Raw genomic sequence first — 23,591 nt, forward strand, 5'->3', positions numbered from 1 at the left:
CTCCTTTTTCTCTTTTGTACGCACAGTGTACTGGTGCTGGTACATTCTTTAGATATTTGTAACACCATAAAAAGGCCTACTAGCTATCTAACACATGAATCCTGTGTGGACATTGTGTATATGTATATAACTATCTGCGTGATATGTGTGCATATGCATGCATCTCATACTTGTTATTAGATGTTCTATAATTCACTTTTTTTTCCTTCGGCTGTACATTGAGTGCAACTGCAATTTTTATATAATGTGCACCTCATTGTGTACGTTATTGTACGAGTAAATGCTGTATGAACTGAACGGGGGCAGGGGCCTTGTCAGGCTGTTTCAGCCTTTAGTCTCTGTCTCCGCAGGAAATTCCCTGAAATAAAGTGATTTTGATTTGATTTGATTTGATTTGAGCACAGAATAATTGATAAAATAATCTGGAAGAACTTTCACGTTGATATTTGGGTTCAAAGTTTTACCAATATTATTAACATACAGACGAAACGATAAGGGTTCTAACTCTGTCCTCTGTGGCCCACCAAACTAAACACACAGGTTTTCAGATCTAAAGCTATGAATTTCACTAAAAAGCTGAAGATTTTCGAAGTAGACCTGAATCCAACGCACTAGATTTTCCTGTAGTCAAAAGAATTTAAGCGTTTCAATTAAGATGACATGTAGTACATAGTCAAATGTATTTATTAGCTCAAGAAATATTTCATCAATTTGTAGGCGATCGTCTAAGCACCGGCAAAGTTACGTATGACGGATAACGATCGAGTTGTCTAAAACTTTCTACAAAAAAAAAACCATGCTGGTAATCAACAACAAAACTATTTGCCTCCAGGTGGTAGATATGTGAGTAGCGATAATATGCTCCTAGAGCTTATAAGTCCTTAGTAGGGAAATAGGTCTATAATTACAGCGATCAAGCTTATCGCCTGCTTTAAACACCGGTATTACCTTGGCCGTTAACCAATCTTTAGGTATTGAGCTCTGTTTAAGATATGCATCAAACATTATGAACAGGTATTCGGTAGTAACTTCACGAGTAGCGTCGAATAAAGTTGTTAGGCAACCTATCAGCACCAGCCAATTTTATTACGTCAACATTCTCCATGGAGAATATTGCCTCGCAACTAATTACAACATCGGGTATTGACTATGAAGCAAATGTTGAATGGGTTTTAACAAGGGCACTGAGAATTGAGGTTCGAGGGAAGTATTTATGAAATGTATTGATAGCACGCGCTTAATGGTAGCTGCGCTCGGCGTTTATATGAGTGCGCAGAAACAGACAACAGCCAAACGGAGCGAGCGCGAGCACCACCAACAACAAACGTGACAAGACTGGACTGATCTTGCGCGGTAAGTGAGCGGGCGATCTGACGACATTCTTCGGCATAGGTGGTGGCTTCGGATAGAGGAGTAGATTCTGAAGCGTCGGGGCGATACAAAAGAATCGTGTCCATAAACAAGGATAGTTCGCGACGATAAAGAAGAAAGAAGGGAGAGAATCCCGTGGTAGACTGAGTGGCGTTTTTGTAAGCATACGTAAGAAACCGACGGATGCGGTCCCAGTTAGTGTGGTCAGCGTAAACGTACATGGCGAACATGTCGCCGAGAGTACGATTAAAGCGTTCAGTCATACCATTGGCGTGCGGATGATATGCTCTTGTAGTTCTATGGACAATGTTGCATTCGCGGAGGAGGGCTTCTACAGCTTCGGAGAGGAATGAACGACCACGGTCATTCACTAGCTCGCGAAGCGCACCGTGTCGAAGAACAAGGTTGCGTAGGATGGACAAGCCGACTTCAGGTGCTGTGGCCACCAGAAGCGCTGAAATTTCGGGGTAGCGCGTGAGATGGTTCACGGCGACGATAACCCAGCGGTTGCCATCTGGGGTGTACGGTAGAGGGCCGTACAAATCATTGCCGATACGGTCGAAAGGCCCGGGAGGGACAAGGCAAAGATTGGAGCGGCCCTGTAATCTTGTTAGGCGGGCTTTTGCGGCGTTGGCACTAAAAGCACGAGTAGACGTGCTGCCGAACGAAGCGGTACGTTCCGCGACAGTAGTATCGAAGCCGGAGGCGTGCATAGGTCTTTAGTACACCGGCATGGGCGCATTGCGGATCAGCATGAAAAGATGCACAGATGTCGGAACGTAAATGGCGAGGAATCACTAGCAACCATTAATGGCCATCAGATAGGTAGTTGCGGTGGTAGAGAAGCCCATCGCGGATGGCAAAGTGTCGAGCAGCGCGCCGAAGCGAGCGGTCGGTGGTACGTGGTGACGGCTGAAATAAATACTCCAGAAGAGAGGATATCCAAGGATCCCAGCGTTGTTCAGCTGGCATGTCCGAGTATGTAAGATACGAAGAATCGTAACTGGAGACAGACGCAGCACCATTCTCACCGGGCAGTGGTGAGCGCGAAAGAGCATCGGCATCCAAATGCTTACGGCCTGACCGGTAGACAACACGGATGTCATAGTCCTGCAGACGAAGCGCCCAATGACCTAGGCGACCAGAGGGGTCCTTTAACGGCGAAAACCAACACAGGGCGTGGTGATCAGTCACGACGTCAAATGGACGGCCTTCAGAAGGCATTCTATTGCAAGGCATTCTTTTTCGGTGACCTAATAGTTCGTTTCCACTTTGGTGAGAGTGCGACTGGCGTAAGAGACGACGTACTCGTCGAAGCCAGACTTATGCTGGGCAAGGATAGCGCCAAGGCCTACTAAACTAGCATCCGTGTGGATTTCTATGGGAGCGTCCGGGTCAAATAGGGGGTGATATTGTCACAGACCCCGTGAACGAGGCGCAGACGCCGGACCAAATTCCAAAGCCGATTTAACAGCTTCCGAAAATAATCCCACGAAAGCAAGGAAAATTAAGAATGGGCCCTCTGGTGCACCAGCGAACGCCGGTTGCTGTCCGAAGACCGAGTCAGAGCCCAGAGTTGTCGAACCACAACAAAATATATTCTCCACACAAGGCAGTTACACACACACTTGCACACTTATAGGCTAGACACAACACAATACAAATCAGATGGGTATTAACAAACACAAGAAAATAATTCACAAGCACTAAGAGTCCAACACGTAAACTACAAGATGAATAGGGACACTAAGTGTCCAATCGTATTCACTGTGCTGGTCCTGGAGTCAGACGATCTCGGCGTAGCTCGGGGCCAATCTCGAAGGAATTTCTTCCGGAAATGCAGACGCTCGATGAACTCGTTGACTAGCTTGCCGGGGAATCCCCTTCTTCCGCAGACGCCCGGTCTTCACGTTACATCCCTTCACCGGTGTGGACTGAACTCTACTCCACTCAAGATTCTCACACGGCGGTTATATAGCTTCCACAGGCGTTCTCGAACTTTCCTATCGGAGTCGTGATCTCGTAGCATGGCCAAAGCTTGGGAACCTCCTATTCTTTTTTCGTACCTTCGACCGCCGCCGTCGGAGCGTTGTCGAGGGAGGTTGATTACTCATCCCGTTGGCGCACGCTCACGCTGTAGCAATCTTTCTCGACTCGCCGGGTGAGACGTTGTCTCGGCGCACGCGTGTGCTCTCTCGCTCTCCGGTCGCTTCGTCGATGCTCTTCTAGACGTCTAGGCGCCGTTGTTTGAGTTGCTGTTTGAGGCGTATGTGCTATCAACCTCTGTTGAAGTTGCCGCGGGGCAGGCGTGTTCTTTCGCTGGCGTGCGTGACACGCGACGCGCGCTTGGATTACGCGCTCTTTTGTGACAGATATCAAAAGATGGCGTAATGTGGCGAACGCGTCTTCGCAAGCTGTAGACCATGCTGAGATGGCTTGGCTGTTGGCAAGCAGCTGCGTTAAGGGGGCGATTATAGACGCGAAATTACGCACGAATCAGCGAAAGTACAAACACGAGCCGATAAAGCTACGGAGTTCTTTCAGCGTATATGGCCTGGTGAACTCGGCGACGGCGCGAAACTTGGCAGGGTCGGGAGGGACACCATCCTTGGTGACAACATGGCCTAAGATGGTAAGTCGGCGGGCGGAAAAGTGGCACTTCTTCAAGTTAAGCTGCAATCCAGCGTCTGAAAGGCAAGTCAGGGCGCTTGCGAGGCGGTTCAAATGGGAGGCAAAGTCCTTCCAAAAGGCTATGACGTCCTCCAGGTAGCAAAGACATGTGTGCCATGTGAGACCTCTGAGAATGTTGTCCATCAGACGTTCGAAGGTGGAAGGCGCATTACAAAGGCGGAATAGTATCACGTTAAACTCATATAAACCGTCTGAGGTTACAAACGCAGTCTTGGGATGGTCAGTTTCATTCATAGGGACCTGCCAGTACCCAGATCAAAGGTCCAAAGAGGAGAAGAATGTTACTCCTTGCAAGCAATCTAAATCGTCGTCCATTCTGGGCAGCGGATAACCACCTTTTCGTGTGATCTTAAGGCGCCTATAATCAACGCAAAATCTAATGCTACCGTCCTTTTAGGGGCGAAGCTTCTTAGGGTGTGGGTCTGTCCCTCCGCTGTAGTATGTAGCAGTAGTAGTAGTCGTCGTCGTAGTAGGTAGCCACGTCTACATTTATGAAAAAAAAATTCCGAAAGTTGTGTCCGTAGCGCGGAATCGAACCAGGGACCCCTCGCTTCCGAACGCGCGGCGCTAGCCACTACGCCACGAAGCGCACATGGACACCCGCACCACGATGACAATAAATACCCAACATTAACGAAAGACTGCGCGTTTCTAAGGCGTTTGTGCTAGCGCGTTACCGCCCGTGTAAGAAGCTGGTGTAAGACGCTGTGGCCTCTCCGCCTTACCCCCGTATTCATAAACGCTCCACGACTTGAACTTGACTTGGCACTGCCTTGGGCAGCACGTTCGAAACGCGTTGAAGGCGGTGGCAAGTCAGGTTCAATTAAAGGAGCGTTTATGGATACGGGGGTTATACTCTCTCAGCAGTCATGTGATGGCGTCGACAAACGCGGTGCACGTTCCGGCATGTGTAAACGGCTGCGTAAGACGCTGCGGCCTCTCCCCCTTACTAGAGAGTACTGCACGTTTCTAACGCGTTTGTGCTAGCGTCCCCTTAAGCGGGAGATGGTGCAATTATAATGAAGGGCGCTGTTATAAAATAGGAATGACGTCACATATGGCACGTGTCATTGGTGGAAGTTAATCGTTCGATTTAGTGCGGCGAGACTGGGCGAATTACACGGAGGATTCACGGTTTACCGATGATTCCCTCCGGAGCTTCGCCCACTCATCATCATTCACCCCGTGGATATGCGGTGTTTTTTTCTTCACCAGCACTACTGGGGAGGCCCAAGGGCTGTGTGAGGACTGTATTACGCCACGATGAAGCATGTCGTTTACTTGTTCGTCGATGACACGACGTTCATCGTGAGAAACTCGGTATGGACGCTGGCGCAGGGGTGCATGGCTGCCGGTGTCAATGTGGTGAACGATGGGGGATGTGCGGCTCAAGGAAGACTGCTTATGATCGAACGACGTCCGAAAGCGGGTGAGCAGCTCTAAGAGTTGGGTACGCTGGGCAGGCGGGAGTGTAGAATTACAGTGGCTAGAATAGCCACTGTAATTCTACACTCCCGCCTACAGTGGCTAGAATAGCCACTGTAGTAGAATTAATGGGCGGAAGGAATGCCTCTAAGCAGGACGAATCGGCGGTGGTAGCAGGGGTAATGCTGTCGGCGAGAAGACCTATCGTGTCGTCAGGCAGTTGAGTAGAGTATGCGGAATCAATATCCTCAAGCCGACCTATACATTTACCACAGAATAACGTGGCTGGGGAAGGGAACCGATTCATGACATAAATGGCGCTGCAAGAGTTTTCCACCGTGAGAACTGCAAAAGGGAGGAGGAAGTTCTTGCGAGAGGTGAAGGCTTCGGAGGGCGCAAACAGGTCGGTGGAAGAGGAAGCAGAGCTGCAAGAAAGTGGCACAAAAACAAAGGAGGGATGTCAGTGTCCGTGGCGAACACTCGAGAAGAAGATGGCTTGTCAGATGCCGCGTCACACATCGGCGACAACTCAAGTTCGGCACGCGCACAGTCAACAACGGCATGGTTAGTAGCGAGGAAGTTCCAACCCAAAATAACGTCGTGAGAACATGGCGAAAAAACGACAAGTTCGACTACGTACAAAATGCCCTGAATGACAAGACGAGCTGTGCATGCCACTGAAGGTTGAGTGTGGTGCGCGGTTGTGGCACGCAGGGAGGCGTCGGAAAGCGGTATCGTTATTTTTTTAACTTGCGGCACAGTTGTCCACTAAGAACAAACACAGCAGCTCCAGTATCGACGAGTGCTTGCACAGAAACACCTTCGATATTCACGGTTATTTCGTTCGCAGGTAGAAATCGAGGCCTTGAAGTTGCCGACACGAGTGCAGTTCATGCCTCCGGAAATGCGAGGGCTAGTTTTCCGCTTCGACTGTTGGGGGGTGACGAAACATTGGGGAAAGTGAACCGTGACGTGGTGGGGGCGACCGACGTGTGTCGTAGCCAAGGCGATTCGGTGAGCAGGTGTCCATCGTTGAGTGGGAGGAGATCGGGTGCGTTGGCTCAGAACGAAAGTAGTCCTGATTATCTTCGCCCGCACTAGGACGGAAGTCACGACGACCGCAGAAACGTGCGACATGGCCAGGTAGTCAACAGAAGTCGCAAATAGGCCTGTTGTCCGGGGTGCGCCAAGGATTAGTGGACGGCAGTGAGGGACGGCCAAAAAGGTGGCAGGTTCGGGTGAACAGGAGCACGCGCAGCGTATAAGGCATTTGCTGGTCGACCAGGATTCGGGCTGAGTGGCATTGCTGGTTACTGTCTGCGTGCGACTTCAACGTAGGTCAGAGGAGCGGTAACAGGCGGATGCTGGAAGGTAGTTGGTAGCGTCTGAGAAATTCATTCCTCTATGGCCTGTCGTAGCGTCGGAGCAAGCCCCTGCGCTGAGGCGGGGACGCAGGGAACAAGGGACAATTGCCGTGCCACTTCCTCTCGGACTAACTGCTGGATCTGCTGCATTAACATTGTGGTGTCAGTAGAAACGGCGCTTACATTGAATGCCGACATGTCAGCCGGGACAGAGCTCGGGAGTCGTGTAGAAGTGCGCTGTTTCCGCAACTGGTCATAGCTCGGACAATACAGAACCACGTCTGTGACAGTTGGGGATTTTTGGCAATGAGCAATTGGTAAGGGTCGTCCTCGATCCCCTTCATGATGTGTGTGATTTTATCAGCTTTGGACATAGGAGGCTTGGTGCGACAGCAGAGGTCTACAATATCCTCAACGTAGGACGTGAAGTTCTCACCGGATTGCTGGGCGCGACCACGTAAGCATTCTTCCGCGCGGAGCTTGCGAACAGCGGGACGGCCGAATACTTCCGCGAAACTCGTTTTAAAGGATGACCAATTGGCAATATCAGCTTCGTGGTTGTGGAACCCCAGCTTGGCCGGTATTTTGTAGCGATGCCTTTAAAGTAATAATGCCTTTTCGCGCTTCTCGGGCTTTGTCAGTGGTCAGAGCGACGGTCCGCTCACGATATCAACGTTGATAACGCGAGCGGAGCGTCGCTCTGACCACTGACAAAGCGCGATAAGCGCGAAAAGGCATTATTACTTTAAAGGCATCGTTACAAAATACCCGCCCTGAGCTATGCCCGCCAGGTAAAAGTGGACATTGCTGAGCTTGTCACCGTCATCCTACTTCTTGTGGCTCACACGAAGTGAGCCAGTCCGCAATGTCGTGCTCGTCGGTGCCGTTGAAAATGACAGGGTCTCGCTGTCGTGGTACGTCGAGCAGGCGCCCACCTGGTGGTGCGGGAGCACCTTGCTTGGGCACGTCGTTAGGCATTGCCGAGGCTGGGGGTAGAGTCTGGGTACAGAGTTTCAGGATGAAAAGGGAACCAGCGCGCTCCACCAATTGATAGTACACGTTTAATGGCGTAGATATGACTGCGCAGAAACAGGCAGCGGCCAAACGGAGCGAGCGCGAGCACCACCAACAACAAACGTCTTCTTCGTCTGCTGCTGGCGCCCGCATTTGTCACTACAGTATTAATAAATTCATTAACGATATCAGCGAGATTGGAGCTTAATCTGTCATTTGTTTTCATCTGCTCAACACATCGTTTCTGGTCGGCCAGGAAGCCCCAAAACTTATCTCGCGAGTTTTATGCGCGAGCATTCTTTCGGTACTTCAGCGACTTTCCGGGGGCTGTCCATGTATATAACCATTTTCTCGCCTGCCTGCGTAACTGGATAGTCCATGATCGAATGGTTAGCGCACAGGGAAGCTGGGCTGAGCTAACAGGGTTCGCATCGGACCAACTTCGGTCATTGAGTATCTGCTATTGTATACGTACATACGTGCCGCTCTTCAAAAAACCTCGTTCACGTCGACATTGGTCTCTGTAGAGGCGGGACTGGGTAAGTGCTGCTGTTCGCAGAAACACTTTGACGCCTACCTAGAGTAGTGGTTATGCGCCAGTCGCTCTAAGCTGGCCTCTAATGAACCTATTGGATGCCAACTTCGCTCACTGGCCATGTGCCAGTAGGTGTGTACCGCTCTTCAATGAATGTCATCAACATCATCCTCAACCTATATTTATGTCCACTGCAGGACGAAGGCCTCTCCCTGCGATCTCCAATTACCCCTGTCTTGCGCTAGCTGGGATGCTATGCCGGATGCGCCGGGTTTCTCGTTCGAGCGAGTTTTACCCGAGTTCGTAGGCATCACCTTCAGCAGCCACTTTTGCAGGCCTTGTCAACCACGTGGTTATCAACTTCATACACTTCGGAGCATGTGTATGACACGAGTTCGTCCATGTAAGTACATATGCTGGGGTGCGCACGTATGCTGCGGTGCTGTGCAGGATGCGCACCCCAGCATACGTGCTTGCTCGATTGCAGTCAGTGAACGGAGATAGCAAAGAACGCGCAATAACAGCAGGTAAAAAGAAATGTCAAGATAAAGCCGCGTATGAAAACATGAGCGCACTCTGCGCCACACAGGGCTTCCGCGTGTTTCAAGCACAGATGACGGCGCAACCAAACGCACCAGCGCCGCGTATTGTTATCAACGTATTAGCTCAATTTAACAATACCGTGACTGCCCTGCTATCTATCTGCACACTTGCCGTGAGCCGCTTGACACGCTTTTCTATTCGTAGGTGGAACAAATAACAAAACACTAAATTCAGTAACCGGAACAAATCCCTGGGGTGCTATGCAGGATGCGACAAGTTTCTCGTTCGCACGAGTTTCACCCGAGTTTGCTCCATGGCAGTCACTGCAAGGACATAGCCGGGAACGTGCAATAACAGCAGGCAAAAAGAAATGCCGAGATAAAGCCGCGTATGACAACATGAGTGCACCCTGCGCGGCACAGTAGTAAACAACTTTATTGAGGTCCTGAGAAGCTAGGCAGGGGGGCCTGCTAGCCGTTGGCTAGTCCCATGTCGGAACAGAGAGGCCCTGCCTTGTTACGTATTCGGCGGCTCGACGCCGAGAGCGGCAGGACGACCGGCCCAAGGAACAGACGACCCACGCAGTGCCAGGAAGACAATCCAGTTTATTCTTTCAGCGACGCGCTTTTTGTGCGCTACGTAGCCAATCAGGGTGTGGCAAAAATAAAAAGAAAAGATATCGCTGCAAGCGGGGCAATCTTATCTGCAGGCCCCAACGTAGAGTGCGACCAGCACCGCGAATGTTACAGCCTCTCCTCTCCGCTCGTTCACGGGCCCTCTGGACAGCCAGCAGCTGGACGTCTTGTCTGGGATCTGTGATAGCCTTCGTCCAGTCTTATTATTGGTTAAAATCGTGTAACACAGGGCACTGCCAGATCATGTGATTTAATGAGCGAAATTCAGTGCCACAATCTGGGTAGAATGGATCAATGTCGGGGTGAAGCTTTTTCAGGAAGCCCCTAGAGGGGTAGGACCCCGTCTGGAGCATGCGGAGCGTGCTAGATTGCACGGCACAGTGCTTCCGCGCTTCACGCACAGATGACTGCGCAACAAAATGCGCCAGCGCCGCGTATTGTTGTCAACGTATTATCGCAATTTTAGAAATGCCGTCACTGTCCCGCTGTCTATCTGTACAGTCAACCACAAAAGTTTGCGGACCACGCGAGCGCGTGCCAGACTGCCTATCCGCGCCACCTAGCGGTACGCCACCTAGCGGCGACAGGGGCGCTCTCCCGGATATGAGCCCTCTTGGTACTCGCCTGCCTGTTAATTTTTTATTCCCGTGCATGACATTGTTAGTTCGTTGTGTTGACGCAGAGCGCTGTCTGCGATAAGACCGCCACATATCTGGCTTGATAGCAGTATCGGAGCAATCACTGCAACCTTTGTCGACTGGTGTGCCAGTGGGTAGATAAGTTTCACGAAGCGCTGCGACGATTTTTTTACGCGACGTTTACTGGCGCACTTTGGTTGGCAAAATCTTGGTCCAATGAGTGTTGCTGCTTCTGCGTCTTGAGAGAAAGGGTAGGGAGGTGTTTCACTGTCATCAAAAATAAAGAAAAAGCGGATGCATAGAAAATTTTCTTTCACACATAGGCGCATCTTCGCATCAGTCGCTGAAAACGTAGTAGACTTGATTCAGGCCACGTGGTGATTGCCTATTTGGAAAGATGCCGCTGCGTGTTCCACTTGACGAAAGAAGGCACATTGTGCGTTTATTTATAGAGGGAATACCTTAGCGCGAAATCTGCCGCCGAACCAACAGGAGCCGGACTGCCGTGAATAGGATTATTCAAGCTTTCCGCAACGATGACAGATTCACAGATATGGAGCGCAGTGGGCGTCCAAGGGCCACGACTGAGAAAGAGGACCGCCTGATTACGGCCGCCATCGTGGCTGATCCTTTTCAAAGTGCAGAGGATATCCGAGAAGCGCTCTCGCTCACGGTATCGTCTGAGAATGTAAGAAGAAGGCTGAGTGAGCTTGGCCTGCAGTCTTTCGTAGCAGCACAGAAGCCCTGCCTCTCAGACAGCCAGCTACAAGAACGACTCATGTTCGCTACAGCAATGAAAGATTGGACAACAGAGAAATGGGGCGATGTCATCTTTAGCGACGAGTCAACTTTTTCCACGTGCTGGGACCAACGGAAGCGGGTTTGGCGTCCACTAAACTGCAGGTGTGTTTACAGTGTATTGGCAGTTAATTTACGAAGCTAATTCTGCATCACAACATGTTTCACGTAAAATGAGCTTTTGGACATTACGAGATTTTTCTGTAGTGGTATTATGTTGAAAACATTAACGATTGTTTCATAGTACTACTTACTCTGAAGCTAATTAAAAGCTGCCAGTGGGTCTTTCAGTACTATCTAATGATGTTTGCACGTTTTCTATTGCAACTCTATAACAGCATTATAAAGTTCATACTCAAGAGGAATCACAACATTTTTAGACGCGCCGCTGGAACCCAATTGTATGCTATTTCTTGCAGATATCTGCCTAATTACACACGGAGTGTTCTATCCAGTGGACGGTGTTCCGTGAGCGTGTGGGGAGCAATCAGCAAAGATGGCCTTGGTCCCCTTGTGCGTCTGGAAGGGCCCTTCACTGCGTCACGGTACTGCGACGTCATCACTAGACACCTCGTTCCGTATGCGCTGGACGGTCCCTTCAGCGACGCCTGCTATTTTTTTCAACACGACCGCAGCCCGATCCATAAAGCACGTATCGTCCAGTTATTGCTAGAAGAACATGCTGTTTGCCAGCTTGAGTGGCCTCCATGTGGCGCCGACTTGAATCCCATAGAAAATGTCTGGGGCATGTTGAAGAAACGGCTGTCCACACGAGCCAACCGCGGCCGCACGGCCGATACGCTGTGGCAAGCGATCGCACAAGAATGGGAAAGCCTGCGCGGTCGACCGGAGATTACTGAATCTTTGTACGAGTCGATGCCCACACGCATCAATAAGGTGCTAGAAAACGGCGGACATTTCACTTCCTACTAGATCATTGAGAGACCTATGTTTCATGACACTTCTGTAAATGTCTTGTGAATAAATTCATCCCCTTCAGACACGAATTATGATGCACTGTCTGCAAATGCGTCAAATGCGCATGGCATCATTTCAAGACGCTCACTATTACATTCCAAGAAAGAAGACGAAGCAATGTGCTGTTTTGTGCGAGTTTCAGTAAAAAAAATTAATTAGCGTATAACTCATTATCTAATTATTCTGAAATCCGTCAGCTTCAATGCTTGCATAAAAAGAATCAACTATTAGGCCCGAAACGCATGCACACTTGCTTTTTCGGTTGTATTCGTGTCGACCGGAGAAAAAAAAATACTCTTGACGTTGGTCTTGGAACGCGGCACGTCGAACGATTGTCTAACATGGTAGTGCCTCCAGCAAAGTGATCATCTGCAGCAATACGCAGAACAATGAAGTTAACTGACCGCTAGTTGTCCCATCAGGAAGCGGACACGAATGTGCACACTGAGTTTTAGGTCATTTGAAGAAACACGTGGCGTGGGACGCGCCTCCGAAGTTCGAGTCCCCAAACGAGGACGCCGTTTCGCAAAGGGTTATAAAAAGAGTCATCGCACCCGATTATTTCTTATTTTTCTAAATGTAACCACTATAGCAGCGCGGTGGTTCGGGCTTTGCGCAGCAAAACCTGGGCGCAGGCGATCAAATCCCGGCCGCTACTGTCACTTAGCGATGGGGGAGGAACGGAAAAATTCTGCCTACTGACTAAGCATCTGTGTCCCATGGCTGCCTCACCGCTCACTCACGCACTCACGAAAAAAAAAAAAAAGAAAACAGCGTGGCTACGCGAAAATAGAACTGATAACAGCCGAAGAATACGCTGTCTGATTACTTGTACTGATATTCTGCTCTCAAAATATAAGCAAGTAGCCCTGGCTAACAAAGAGCGCGTCACGTTGAAAGAGATAGGTAGAAAATATTTGCGCACAGTGCGAAAATAGACAGGCCATAGATTTAAGGAGGGATGCGTCTTCAACGTAGCGCTGCTGTCGATCGCTGGTGACGTAGCGGAAGTGTCGCGAAGAGGCTCTTGGCCACGCGCTCGCGTGGTCCGCAAACTTTTGTGGTTGACTGTACACTTGCCGTGAGCCGCTTGCCACACCTTTCTCGGGCGCGTCATCGGCGTGCCTCCTCTTTCGAGCATTATCTTTCTATCCTCCGTCGAATGCGAACGGGGCACATGCGGTGCATCCTAGCACCTACACTTTCCCTCAATCGAATACTTTAAAATACAACAAATAAAATTACAAAACCTCTGTTTCTTAATGTACCGGTTTAAGTTTTGAATGCTATAAATTTGTGATGACAAACGGAGATAGAGCGAATTATTAAATTTTGCACTTTTTTGCCGCGAATGGCGACAGTGATGCGAAACCTTACAAGCGGATACGTTCTCGAGGGTCGCACGCACGAGGGAGTTCATACGGTGAGCATTCACCAGGGGTGCTGCAATGCTATGTTCGCTTAAGTCAGTCATGACAATTATCTGTACATTCCCTGTCTATTAGGGAAATGGCAACGCAGCGCTGCGGCCTGGCTGTTCACCGCAGGTGTTTCACTGAGGCGGCTATTAAGGCTGCCACTTTACCAACTGAAGCGACACTCTAGCCATAGAGACGGGAGCAACTGCTGTCGCTGCAAAGTGGCTGTGCGGTATTCTAGGGTCCGTAGTGACGCAGCACAGTGAAAAGGTGCCAGTTTATCTGCGTGCGCGAAGCGTCCACGATGCATTGCGATGAACAGCGTGTTTCCCAGCGACACAATTCATCGCTTGTTATCGCTTGCCCACTGAAGGTCCCTCCATGCGCATTTACGCAGAATTTGAGTGTGTCGTGCACTCCAATGTGCTTACTGATTGCCTCTGCTGCTGAGCTAACAGCGATCGCAGATGGATATCGTAACGATAGCGCAGCACTTGCATTTTGGCGGGTGAAGGCTCTTGTGTGTAGTTAGGAAATTAGACTTCGGACGCAGGAAGGTGTTTCAAGTGTTTAGTGTGCAGTGCTTGTGATGAAAAACTGGCATCGCACTGGGTCTAGAAAAGCGAGCGATTCTCAACGCTGACCGTATTTGCGACACTGCGGCTCCGATACATCACCGATGATGGAGCAGCCATCTCGAACAACAAATGCGATATGTTGTCGTTGGAAAACACTGCGCATGGCTCAGAATCATCGTCCGCCACGGCGCCACGACGCCTTGCAAGCAGCTACAGTGGCGTGCCAATAATTATTTCCTATGCGCTACATCGCCACAATGTAAGCAATGAAACAGTGTTGTGGGGCCATGACAGCGGAAGAAGATATATGCATAAGCCAGCGAAAGTCGACGCTTTGTTTTTGATATTGGAGCTCAGTACATCACCGATAACAGTGCGTTTTGCGTGTTTTATTTCGCCGGTCAAGATTGTTGATGCCTCTCAGTACCGCACCACGTCGCTGTTGCCGAAAAATAAGTCGGGCGTGGCCCAAACGTGGTGGGCGCGCACAAGTTACATGCCTCGCGTGGGGCGTGACCTATGGTTTTGATTGACAGGCGAACTCGTGCGAAACTCGTACATCGCGAAACCCCCCTCGAGTTGAACTCCGGAAAACGGTGGCGGCAGCAGCAGCCTCTGTCATCGCATCCAGAGGCAGCAAGCGTCAATATGACCGTCTGGACCCGTTCACCTACATGACCGACGTAGAGTTTCAGCGTCATTTTTGCCTTTCCAAAGCGTCAGTGCGCTGGCTGTGTGACGAGTTAGGCGAAGGCTCTCGTCTTCGCTTATGCTTTCCGAGCACAGACTAGTGTGAGAAGGCTGCGGAGGAAAAGTTCGTGCGATCGCTTCGGCTCTCTCCGGCTTCATAGCGCTGTTCGTCCACCGAGCTCCAGCCCCACGCCAGGCCCGGCGGCGTCACCGGAGTAATGGGGCACATGCGAGCACCTGGGGTTCAACCCGGACCAACCAACCTGCGAAGGCGAAGTGGTCACATTATATAGGAACACTTAGAATGGACGCCGGGCTGCCTTCCGGTGCAACAGGTGCCGTAAGCAGCTTTCGCACTTACACAGTACCGCTGCACTGCACGGGCAGAGAGCCAAAGGAAGTTACTTCAACGCAGACCGCCTCGGCTGTTCGAACGACCACCTCTCCAGGCGGCAAATGATTTGGCTCACGTACTGCGTGAGCAAAAGCATAGACATTGGCTGTTGAAGGATATGACCGGCGACTTGTTTCCTCTAGCGGAGCACGCCATCGCTGACTGGAAGAACTACCTCCGTGAAGTCGCGAGAGACGAGTTGCTGGCGCGACCTCCACTCGGTGGCCCCGGGAGGATAGCGCAAATTGACGAGAGCCTTCTTCGCGGTGAGCAAAAGTACAATCGAGGCCGCCTAATTATGGGCGACAACGTTCCGCCGAGCCGTCAAAATTACGGCAGTGTTAAAGATGGTGACTCATGGGTCTTCGGCATTGTCTGCGCGACCAAAGGGGACCTGCGAGGTTTCAAGCTCGACCGACGAAAAGCGGCGATGCTAGGCACCATTATTTCAGCCAGTGTTCAACCGGGGACCATTATTCATAGTGACGAATTGACAGCATACCAATGTATCCGAAATGTAGTAGATGCTGACGGGGCTATGCATCAATCTGCATTAGGAGACAGTCAACCACAGCGTGAAGTTTTTGAACCCCATCACGGGCGTTCACACGCAAAAAATAGACAATTGTCAAAAATTGAAGCGCCACCTCGTCAGCGGTGGCGCTTCGCTAACTGCGCCGATGCAGGAGTCCCACCTGGGATGAATGTGGTGGCAGTCAACAGCCACGTGCGCTGCAAAGACCCTTTCTTGCGTTTGTTAGAAGCCACGGTTCACTCGGGCTACCCAGTATAAAGACTATTTCCTGCGGTTGTTAGAAGCCATCGCACGGCGCTAGCCCGTATGAAAGGTACATCACAAACTAAAAGAAAATAAAGCGTAGTTTTCTGACCCTTGTATGAGTGCTTTCCGGCATTCTCGATTGGTTACACGGTAAGCGCGCGGCAAACCACTTTTGCGGTAGCCGATGGTCACTTTGTCTCGCAGCCTTATTTTAGCGCGAGCAACGAGCAATCTGTTAAAGCCCAGTTTTAAAACCAGGCGCGCACCAATCTGTGCTCGGAAATGGGAGCGCAAGCACGTAGCGAGCCACACCAATTCAATTTAGAGGAAAGATGAGGAGCAACGAGCGGTCTGTTGAAAACCCAGTGCGAGAACCAAGCGCACACCAATCTGTGCTCGGAAATTCTAGTGCAAGCACTTAGCATGCCGCGCCAATCCGATCCAGAAGAAAGAGGAGGCCTCGTGGTATGAGGCTAAACGTATTAAACTACAAATTAGTCTAATGCACATTCAGTGTACATCTCGTGAACGTAAAAATGCTTATTAACCACGTGAAAATGACTAATAATATTGTACAAAATGCATTCATTTTATAACTTGCTTGTGCCTCTAATGTACTCGGTGGAATGACAAACAAGTGAAAAAACGCACGACCATGCACCATGGTATGATCACGTGAGCCCCAGTTATCGACCACCCATATCCCAAAGCCCAAGTGGTGATAGCCACCTAGAGTGAATCTAGATAAACCAATGAAACTGGAGACGTGTCGACAGACAAAGCAAAGTTTGTCTCGGTACCATTAGTTCTTTCATTTTGGGGCGTCGCCAGAGCTCGTGAAGATCCCGAGTTTCGCTAAACACGGCGCATCCTGCATGGCACCCCTGATTCCGACTTGCGCCTGCAAATTTCCCAACTTCATTACTTCGCCTAGTTTTATGCCGTTCATGAATGCGCTTTCCTTCTCTTGGCACCAATTCTGTATCTCTAATAGTACACCGGTTATTTACCCTTAGCATTATATGGCCTGTCCAGTTCCATACCTAATGTCAGCCAGAATATCGGCTATCGCCGTTTGCTCTCTTATCAACACCACGCTCTTCCTGTCTCTCAACGTTAGGTCTAATATTTTTCGTTCCATCGCTCTTTGTGCGGTCCTTAACTTGTTCTCAAGATTTGTTTACCTCCAAGTTTATGCCCCATATGTTAGCGCCTGTAGAATGCAGTGATTGTACACTTTTCATTTCAACTAGAGTTGTAAGCTTCCAGTCAGGATTTGACAATGCCTTCCGCATGCACTCCAACCCATTTAAATTCTTCTGTAAATTTTCTTATCATGATCAGGGTCTCCTGTGAGTAATTGACCTAGATAAACGTACTCCTTTGCAGACTCTAGATGTTCACTGGCGTTGTGAATTCTTGTTCCCTTGCCAGGCTATTGAACTTTACCTTTGTTTTCTGCATATTATTCTTCAACACTTTCTCAATGAACGTATTTCACACCAACTTGGGTAACTAGGTATGTGCCACTGAAAATGTGGCGCTCTACAATTACGAAGGATATCCTTTCAATTTCTCCGATGCCGAGTGGAATCAAGCCCACATCACAAGGTTTCCTCAATTACAGCAATGCGATGCATTAGCAGGCTGCGCCACAAATGCATCGGGTATGTGCCGCTCTTCAGTGAACCTCTCGCCAGCTTGGGTGACTGAGCATGTGCGACTGAGTGTACGGCCAAGCGAGGGAACAATTCTCAGCGTTCGCAGGCACCGGCGTGTCGTGCTTCTTGCCTGGGAGGCAACGCGCGGACTTCCTTGGCTGCAATGGGTTGAGCCGGAATTTGTTTTCGTTGGATAACTTTGTTAACGTTACCTGGGACACACGGTATACACTATGGTGCAAGGGAAACATGACCCAAAGAAAACGCAGAGGCAGTTTATTGGTAACAGGAGAATACGAAGAGGCGTGACCGATGCCAGTCTATAAGAGAATGATTACTCACAAAGGTTTGCCTGACTGACCCAGGCTTGACTTCGGGATATACGTTACCGAATAAATATAACCGATCACATTTACAAATACTTTAGTAAAAAATGTAATTAATTATAGTAGCCAATTACTTGCTGCCCCACGAAATTTACTAAACTGGATTACCAGACTAATTACTAAACTGCAATATTTATATTTTTGAAAGTTATTGTATTGTTCCAGCCTTGCAAACGTTTTTTCTTTGACACCAGTACAGCTGCAGCGTTTGCTTATACGGCATTGCTTGCAATTCGCGCACATTGCTCTATTCCTGTAATAAACAACGAAGAAAAGCAGCCAGTCTGTGTAGCTAGTTGGAGCACGTTGCCTTTGCATAGGAAACAAGCGTATGCTTGCACGTGATACTGAGGAGCAAATGAGGCTCGCGCAGTAGTTTCCGGCGAGACCACCGACTATTGTACAGTGCGAAGAATGGTTACTGTCTGCAAGATGATTTGACTCGGCGAGACATAATATGCCCCAATTAGGCCGAGAACGAGAGGTCACAGGTTCTCGCGCCCTGCAGCAAGAGAAAGTCTTCACCAAGGCAGGCAAAGTGAGGGAGCTTGAAAGGCTAGAGGAAGCGAGCCGAGGTTCACTTTCCAAGCATCGAGAAAGGCATGCACGTCTCCCCTATTGTCTGCGATACGGTGTCGCTACGGTCCTGAATAGAGCGCCGCACTTCTAAGTGATTCTGCTCAGGCGCGAGAGCTTGAGTGCACCGAGGCCGGAACGATTCTTTATGTCCACAGAAGCAGGCTGTCGGCACATAGCGTGCTCCGATCCGGTTGGGAGGCGACGCCCTTGGAGGTACAGGAGACCTTCACGTCGGCCGGCAGGTCTCGTGTCCATAGAGCGTGTGCTTATCCTTGACCATGAAGTCGCCGGCGGCTGTGGCATGTCGGCCTACTTTCTCTCCTATCGCGAACCCTAAGCCCTCTTCCTTCTTTCGTCATAACGGTCTGTGCAAGGCGTCACGTGGGAGAGGACGAAACGGCCTCCGCGTTTATAATGTGAGCGAGGGAGTTAGCACCCGGAATGAATGCGGTCGCGCACCTCGCTCACATTGCCCGGAATATCTTTTGCGCGACATCAAAAGTGTGCGCACCGTTCACTTTCTGCGAGAGTCGCACGCACACGAACCTCGTGGGCTTTTGAGTGCTGGTTGTGGCTAGCAAGACGTCGCTTGCTGTAGGCTTGATCACTGCGGCGAGATTGTGTGACGCCTGGTGCGGTGCTCAGCGGCAGCCATGGTGTCGAAGGCGGACCTCCTGGCAGTGACGATGATGTTCGCCTACATGAACCCCAAGCAATCACCCGAACACCTGGACACACCTCTGAAGCAGCTGAGAAAGGAGTACGACTACATCATCGGCAAGTGTCACATTAAACATTCTGCACAGTGTAGGGAAAATGCGTCTACGGCTGCAGTGGTGAAGAAAATGCATTCAACACTACGTTGTTGCAAATAGATGGACGTTCAACGGAAACTTGTTATTCCAGTTATGTGAGATATCTCAAAGAATTAGAGTAGTTTGTGATTGCATTTATTTCGTCAGGCTGTCAATGATAAGTCGTACTTACCAAAGTTAGCACTTTTCTGCACCTATCGGCATGTCAGCACCGGGTAAGCAGTAAAAACAAAAAGTTTATGAAATTTGCGAAAGGCTATCCCGTATCTGGGATTAGGAGCTGTGCTTTTGGTATACAGACGCCATGATAAACTTGATTGTCGATGGCACAATCTTGCCTGTGGCACTAGCAATCTTTGAAATCATGACAAATACCTTGAAAGGACAAATTATTGCCGCTATGTAAAGCAAACTTTCAGCCATGGTAAATTCGCACTATTGGTTCCAAAATAGTGTAAGTTGTAAAATAGTATATTCTGCTATAGTATATTCTGCCTTTCGGCTTTGTAAGAACTAGCAAGAGTGAACACTATGGCCACGTTTAACAGTGAGCAAGCAACGGCTCAATTGTGTCGGAAACTGCGGTAGCTTCGTCGCACTTTTGGGGCTTCTTTTGGCGGCGGCACTTGCTCACTTTTTCCACCCGAACTCTTCGTGTTTATTTGTTAATTAAAAAAAAGGAAACACGTGTCTAAAACACCAGAAGTAGCCCCTGGCACTTCACCTGAAAAAGTCGCGCGATGCTCGGCTGTGTTAATTATTAGCCATACTGTTTATAGAAACTGGTATATCTACAGTACCAATATTTTAAATACCGAATCATGATAACTTCAGCTGCAAATTGGTAGCACAAGATGCTTGTTGATAACTACCGCATGTCGTTTGAAAATAATGTGCATCTTGCTTTGTGATGTTTTCATAACGAATGGAGCATGGCATATGCAATAGTGGCCGGTGTCCGAAGCAGTGTGCCATTTCTCAATGTGCTATAATTGCAAATTAAGCGCATCATAAAAAGTTGATTTGTATTTCCGCATCTTCAAGGAAAAAAGGTCGTCTAAGCTGCGAGAAAGCGCCAAAGTAGAATGATCTTGACTGTTTGTATGAACCAGTCAGATGAGGCTGGCCTACCCAGCGTGAAGATCACGTTTATCAAAAGGCTTGGTATTTCGTAGCCTTGATACAGAACGGTGAGATATGCAATATCCTTCAGTCGAAAGAGGACGATAAGCGAAAATGATTGCAGCATTTGAGAAGGAAGAAGAAGCAATGTGATGTAGAGCTTTAATTTAAACCAAGCATTTGGTTTTTGTAATGAAGATTTTTTCATAGAGTTCTGCAACAGCTGCCACCAGTGGCAAATACGTTAATTTGAATCAGTGACTTTAGTTTTATCATTGCATAATGCCAGGCGCAACTTAATTTAATTATCAGAAGCACTGTTTTTTTTTTGACAACCCGTCGCGGTGGCTCAGTCAACTAAGGCGCTGCTGAGCACGAGATCGCGGGATCGAATCCCGGCCGCGGCGGCCGCATTTCGATGGAGGCGAAATGCAAAAACGCCCGTGTGCTTGCGTTGTAGTGCACGTCAAAGAACCCCAGGTGGTCGAAATTAATCCGGAGCCCTCCACTACGGCGTCCCTCATAATCGGAACTGGTTTTGGCGCGTAAAATCCCAGAAATAAGAAGTTTTTTGACAAAAGCCACGTTTACCAAAGCACGGGAACTAAATGTTTCCGGCGTATCCGAAAATGGAACATAATGTTGGACTAAGAGATTCCCATTAGCGCAACGAGGTACCAAAGATCTGAGCAGGTGGGACTAGAAAGGGACTGAGCGTGTGCTAAAAAGACAGCGCCCGCTCTGGTCCTTCCTACTTACTGCTTCCTAAATTATAGCTTCCTTGCCATGCTTATAGGCGTCATTCAGTCTTCAAGTCACTCGCCGAGCAACAAATTTTGCTGATATATTATAATAGAATTGATCGGCCTCTCACAGAGAACAGCTCTTTCTCATTGTCATTGAAGGTTTGCAACTCCGTTTTTACTGGCTGACTGCTTCGAGAACATCGGCGACATGCAAGTCGGGGTGCTTCGTCGCACTGTCACACAGATATGTCGAAGTATTAGCCATCAAAAACAGACTCGCGCTACAATGCAGTGCTGTACGGAACAGCTTTCCAAGGAAAGGTGTTCCTGGAATTAGTTTCTTTTGGGAAGAACAGAGGAACGCCGCCATTCCGTTAAGGGTCGGTGGAACTGTAACGGTAACTCGTTAGGTTTACGAAGGAACGGCAGAGGGAACGGCGTTCATTCTGTAAATGGTCCACGGCACAGAACAGACGCATGCACGTACGCAGTACATCATGCAGGGCGGACGGGCGACCACGTGAGGCGCAAAGAACTACCACTTGCCTGTCACGTGATGATGGTGCATTTTTTTCGTGAGTGTTTCTCGCAAAAGAAAGCGCGAGCTCGTTGTCGCCAGTTGCTTAATCCCAAGATTTAAGCTATCATGGATCCCAGGCAGTTCTCTGCGAGGCGAGGCGACCATCAACATAAAGACAGAGCTGGCTGTGGTGACCAAACCAGCCAGCGAAGATGTTCCCACCTCGTCCACGCCCGAAGAATTCTTCTCGTTCGAGAACCAAACCCTTCCAGCCAAGGCACAGGACGAGCTGTCGCGGTACCTGCTGGTGCCTGCTGACTACCCACTGCCACAGGTTAAGAACTTCCAGGGACTGAACCAACGTTTCCTAAAGTACAACACGGCAGTACCCTCAATTACTGTTTGAGGGTGCAACATTCCCAACGAAGTGCTGGCGAAAAAACGGGTTCCTCTATCGGACACCAACATAAAGATGCAACTCTTGCTAAGTTCAAACACGGGACTTTACTAAGTTGCGAATATCTATTCTGGACATTATTTCTCCACTCATACTGCAATACTGAATCTGAATTTATTAAACGCCTATGTATTGTTCCTTTCGATACAGTTTCTCGTGCCAGAAATTTAGTTATATTGGTACATGTGAGTAACTTTCCATTAGAACATCTTAAGTATCCTGACTACGCATTTGAAGACCGAAGTGGAATGTGTTGCACTTGTAATAGTTGGGCACCAAAGTTCCAGTTAGACATGTTTGAAGCATATCGGGTGCTCACTGAAAAAAGTTTGTCTAGGAGCGCTTTTTTCGATTCCTTTTATCTCGAGATTATATACTGCTGGCAATGCTCAAATTCGTATAATATACTTATTCAATCGGAGTTCTAAATTGCTCCCTTTATTTCGGCTCAGGATTATCCGGCACTCAATTTTAATTACGCCTGTCTTGCGCAAGCTGATTCCAACTTGCGCCTGCAAATTTCCTAACATCGTCCCCCCACCTAGTTTTCTGCCGTCTTCAACGGCGCTTCCCTTCCCTTGGTATCGATTCTCTAACTCTAATGGTCAACCGGCTATCCAACTTACGCATTACATGGCCTGCCCAGCTCCATTTTTTTCTCTTAATGACAACTAGAACGTTGGAGGGGGGAAGCCTTCGTCCTGCGGTGGACGAAGGCCTCCCCCCTCTGATGATGATGATGTTGATGATGCTATTTTAATTAAAAAAGATCAAATGCAACGTTAATGTAACGACACGTTCCAATGTTCGAAGTGTAACTGGACCGCGTTCCTTTCTCATTAAAGGAACTTGTAATGGGAACTTGTTCCAAGATTGCGAAGGAACGAGGAACGAGCTTTCCTTCCTGTTTTGGAGGAACGTGTGCAACACTGCTACAATGTATCCGTCTCGCGACAATGACGCCACGGTTTCTTCGCTACTGCTGCGGATATCACGCCTTGTCTGGCTACGTATTACCGTTTTCAGTTTCCCAGTGCCTTTTGTTTAATACCCGTGCCACACGGGCAAAGTAAAGTGCACTTTGAGCGAGTGCACTTCGCGGCTTGAGTCATTCGCAGGCTACCACACGGGAACGCGCTTAGTGACACTCACTGCAGAGTGCACTCGCCGGCGAGTGTGTTCGGCGAACTCACTTCGCAGCGGCGAAGTTTGGAGCCTACTTAGCAATGCTTAGAAGATACCTAAAGTGATAATGGAAGAAGAGTGGGGAGTAATTTTTAATAACATTGTTTTAAATTGCTAACGTTACTAGATAATAAAGTGTGCCACACCGCAAAGAAACAACAACAAGAACAGCAAAAAAACTTCTCTCGCTCTCGGGCTGTTCACGACCACGCCGGGTAATGACGGCGCAGTTGCTTGGCGGATGGAGTCGTTTTGACTGATGCTCGT

The 23,591-nt window shown here is 49.1% G+C and overlaps 1 protein-coding gene across 1 annotated transcript in view; it reads left to right on the forward strand.

Annotated features, from left to right (window-relative positions):
• The first annotated feature begins 19,132 nt into the window (after positions 1-19,132).
• Positions 19,133-23,591, forward strand: part of LOC119444220 (glucose dehydrogenase [FAD, quinone]-like) — a 102,278-nt gene continuing 97,819 nt past the window's right edge. Inside the window, exons 1-2 of the mRNA XM_049664497.1 lie at positions 19,133-19,256; positions 21,820-22,044. Of these exons, the coding sequence (XP_049520454.1) occupies positions 19,133-19,256; positions 21,820-22,044 (349 nt within the window). The remainder of the gene's footprint in view (positions 19,257-21,819; positions 22,045-23,591) is intronic.

The sequence above is a fragment of the Dermacentor silvarum genome, chromosome 3 (assembly GCF_013339745.2).
Source record: "Dermacentor silvarum isolate Dsil-2018 chromosome 3, BIME_Dsil_1.4, whole genome shotgun sequence".
Lineage (NCBI taxonomy): Eukaryota > Metazoa > Arthropoda > Arachnida > Ixodida > Ixodidae > Dermacentor > Dermacentor silvarum.